General features: G+C 32.3%; 1 protein-coding gene across 1 annotated transcript; it reads right to left on the bottom strand.

The window, feature by feature from the left end:
* Positions 1 to 3,278: 3,278 nt before the first annotated feature.
* LOC115883705 lies at positions 3,279 to 3,891 on the bottom strand. The gene is made up of 2 exons (XM_030902101.1): positions 3,681 to 3,891; positions 3,279 to 3,625 (listed from the first exon to the last, which is right to left on the bottom strand). The coding sequence occupies exons 1-2, from the start codon at positions 3,793 to 3,795 to the stop codon at positions 3,279 to 3,281; spliced, it is 462 nt and encodes a 153-aa protein (XP_030757961.1). The 5' UTR covers positions 3,796 to 3,891.
* Positions 3,892 to 4,287: the final 396 nt, after the last annotated feature.

Below are 4,287 nucleotides of genomic sequence, written 5' to 3'. Positions count from 1 at the left end.
AAATTATACATTACTTCTTGATGTATGTATTATATTAATTCATTTATTTACTTAAATTGTTCCAATGTGTATATTATTTCCTACAATCTACCAGTAGTTACGTTAAAAGTTAAGTATGTAAATAAATGACTTAGGAGCCTAAAATTATTGAGATTAAATAACGTAATATATAAGTAAATAAAATTGACAATACACCAATAACATATTTTAGCAATAACCATTGATTCCTGCATGGAACTTTGTGATTACAGCATCACCAATTTTGTTTTCATTAAATCCTCTATGCAATAGAGTATTTCTTGGACACAGTTTTGTTCATTTAATTAATATGCTTCTTGGAAAACAGAAACTTGGGCATACACAGGAACAGATACTCTATAAGTAAAGAATTAATAATACAGGGATTTCGTAAAAATTACTGTCTCACCTTATTGTTTCTAGTACTTCAATTTGGTTTGTTTATAATTTACATATGTATAAATTGAATATAATCCACCAGAAGTATCAACAATTATGAGTTGAATATTGTAAAATATGACCATATTCAGCAAAATTTAAAAGCCTACAATTAATTTTGTCGATAAACACGATACTTTTTTCATCGACTAACGGATTATTTACTGGTATTAAACACACATTTTTATTTACAGCTACAATCAATGCAATATTAGTAAATCTGAACGGTCGAGTGTGTATGAAACAATAATAAAAGGCTAATCCGTACATTTTAACAGCACAATAATCAAAAATTTTGTCTAAATGTCTCGGTCGGAGGGGTCGGGGGCTTGTCGGACGACGAGATTTAGTTAGGTTAGAGTCTTACTGGCCTTACTCTTCTTTATTTTGAAAAAGGCGTTTACTGCATTGAGGATGATTTAATATCGATTTTTTATTGAGTAGAACTGGTGCAGATCGAAACATTTGAAAAAACATTTTTGGAAATAGATATATGTATCTGGAAACTTTCTATTCTTTTCTGGTTTTCCTATATAAGGAATTAATTTTTTGACAAATTTTATGTCAGTTCTCAGTAACTGACGTCTAGAGTTCTATCTGACGTCACACAATTTACATTTACCTGCTACATACCTAAACCACAACAATTAAGGCCCTCTTCAACAGCCTCTGGTAAATTTACAAGAACACACAGGTAACCACGGAAAAAATACAGGTGAAAATCTTTGGTAACCTTCTTGGCCATCCGACTGTCGCAGTCCCGTATTAGTATAACTACTTATAATGATTATAATATTTATTAAAAAGGTTAATAAAAAATCACACAACACAACAGGTATATGTATAAGATACTCATTGCATCTCTTCTTGTCTAGAAGAACCTTACTGGAAATTCTGCGCCTACCAAAATAGGAACAAAATTGCCATTAGATACCAAAAAAAAAATGCAACAAAAAAGTATCTAAACGTTCTCCAACCCAGTGTGAGTACATATCAATGTAAAACATCTAACGAGGGGTATATAGGGGACTCAAAAAACTCACAATCTTTTAGGATGTTTATTTCAAAATTTAATTTGATTTAAAATTGGGGCGACATGTTTCGGGATTCATTTAATTCCCATCTTCAGCCCCAGAAAGACAAAAGTCACACCAGGAAGCCATACCACTCGGAAAAAAATAAGACAATTGGATTGTTAAAATTCATTAAACAATTGTACTCATTGTAATTGTAAACCAATCCAATTTCCCAAAAGAAAACCCCTCCGTTGTTGTTCTGATCAATAAAGGCTTATACCATAATTCTTAAACACAGTCTTATAGGTTAGAACAACAACGAAAATCAATTTTGTTAATCTTATGATTTTTTAAATAATATTATTTTAGCAAGAATCTAAAATAAAGATTTGAGCAATTTTCCTTAATCGAATATATCAACTTCTCTAATCGAATATATCAACCTATAATCCATATTTCAACTTTCAGTATGCCGAATTCATGATTTACCAATTCTTATTCCAGATCACGTTTTTGTTAATTTTCCACATGTTTTATTTATCAAAAAAGGAAAAAAATAAATAAAAAAAACATTCTTATCCGTTAATGTATTTTTTTCCTCTAGATATTAGTGTTTTTTTTCTAAATTGGGATAAACCAACAGCCCATAAACACATACGTGCATATTTATTAAGAGTAAGTCGGGCGTCATCGTCGGGATTAAAGTACGATAAAATTTAGTGCCCTCCAGCAAAGTGCCTATAATTTCCCACGTGGAACAGCTGTTGCGGCTGTAGGGGACATAAGCCCAAAGGAAGACGTAATGAAAACTTATTGATCCGTTACGAATTCGGAAAACACTTTCTTTTCATCTTATTAAAAGCGATGATAAAGTATATGAAGAAAAATGGCCCATTTAGGTGACATTTACATTTTTCAAGCTACATATCGTTAGAACACTTAATGTTATTTAATTGTTTTGATAATAGTTATTTATGGTACTAGTGTATTATCTTACATATAAGTCACGCTGGGAAATGTTTTTCAAGTGACATATGTTATAACAAGCGAGTGCCATACAAAATATCTAAAGAATAATTGATTTAAAAGGATCAACCCGTTCTCTTTCATTGTTGTGAATTAATAAATTATCAGGGTGCGTTTATATTACTATGCAATATAGATATGTTTTTTGTTTTTTTTTTATAATAAATAGCACTGAAATTATGACGTCATTTAGATAAATAGCGATTTTTTAACGATAAAATAGTGAATTATCAACCAGCAAGTCAGATTTTAAAGAAAAATGATTCAGGAAGATCTTCCGCAAGAAATTATTAACCAGGTAGAGGTGGCTACAGCACAAATACTGCCAGAAAAGTCTCGTGGCGTATATGTTATAACACACTAGTTTGTTATAACTTCAAAAACTCACGCATGTGTTATTATTTTATATGCATGTACCCATACAGCCACGGTACGTACTATGTACGTACCTGGTACGTAATGTTGGGACGAACGTCAGATCCCGGGTACGTACAAGTACGTACAGGGACGTACATTTTCCAACGCTCTGTACGTCCCCGGTAGCGATTTTACTAAATATATACTATTACAGCACAAGACACGCCCCCAAATACGTCATTGGAAAATATAATCTAGCTCAGCACATTCCTCCAAAATCTAAACGTTTGCAGCACAACAACGTGGCTGAGTCATACAAATCGGGTGAAATGGAATAAATTGAATTTTAATAGATACTCTTTTAATTGGACCTATATCTAATATCTGCAAAATAAAACAGCACAAAGCAACACACAGCAACATCTAATGAATTTTGGAATTAGGAAGATTAGACATGATATTAAGGGACAGGTTGTGTTTCCTTTTTCTGGAAGGGCGCCCACTTTGAATTCTCTGTCCCCCCATTTTAGCATTTTGTATCTTTCTTCTACTGCGTGCTGTAGGCTGGACTTTTATTAATTTTGTTTTTCGTTTGATACACTGCTTACTAGCTAGGAATGAATCCAACTGACTACCTGTGTTAATTGCTCTTAGGCTTCCAACAAACTTTTTTATTAACTCTGTATTACAACTCTCATGTTTTGCTAAATCTGCAATACGGCTAAACTCCCTTTTCAGACTTTCCACTACATTTTTATGTTCTTCGCTACCTAAAACAAAAAATATTAAGCAAGTAACAATATTATAACTTTTAGATTATCTTACAAGGTTTACTTTCAATATTTTCAACATCAGTTATAGAATCCGATTGGGTTTGATTACTTGCGTTTAAAGTGGTATTGCATTCCCCAAATGCAACCGAATCGTCGTTTTCGATCATGTTTTTAAAAAATGAACAGTTTTTTTTACCAGTGGCTAGATAAACAATTATTTGTCGGTCATTTTCCGTTAACTGGGGACTCGATAAAATATTGATGCTAAATGAATTTTCTACAGCACACATACCAAATATTGCCGTATTATTGTACAGGGTGTCCCATTTTAGTTGAAATCATACGGTATCTCCGTTATTCGTGAAGATAGAAGGGTGCGGTTTGCATAAACCTCTGCCAATTTTTTGTCAAACGGAAGATGTTGCCAACAAAATTTTCATAGCTCTCTTCATTTCTAAGCTACAGGGTCTGTTCGAAAATTTTGCAATTTGGGACAGCCCCCGTATCTCCGTTATTATGAATGATATCGAAAAGGTGAAAACTGATTCTTGTAGAACTTTTTACGTAAAATACAGTGGCGTAGTCTATTTTTCTACGAAAAAAAATTTTTTGAAAATATGAACTAAAGTTATGTTTTTTTAAATAGAACACCCTGGATA

Source organism: Sitophilus oryzae, unplaced genomic scaffold (genome assembly GCF_002938485.1).
Source record: "Sitophilus oryzae breed Bouriz unplaced genomic scaffold, Soryzae_2.0 scaffold_1976_pilon_pilon, whole genome shotgun sequence".
Classification (NCBI taxonomy): Eukaryota; Metazoa; Arthropoda; class Insecta; order Coleoptera; family Curculionidae; genus Sitophilus; species Sitophilus oryzae.
This window is presented reverse-complemented; position numbering and strand designations above follow the sequence as displayed.

What these genes read in the sequence shown, in the direction of transcription:
- LOC115883705 (XM_030902101.1), bottom strand. Translation starts at nt 3,795, where the DNA reads ATGATCGAAAACGACGATTCGGTTGCATTTGGGGAATGCAATACCACT. An exon ending in AAATATTGAAAGTAAACCTT is followed by an intron (nt 3,626 to 3,680) that starts GTAAGATAATCT and finishes TTTTTGTTTTAG; the next exon opens with GTAGCGAAGAACATAAAAAT.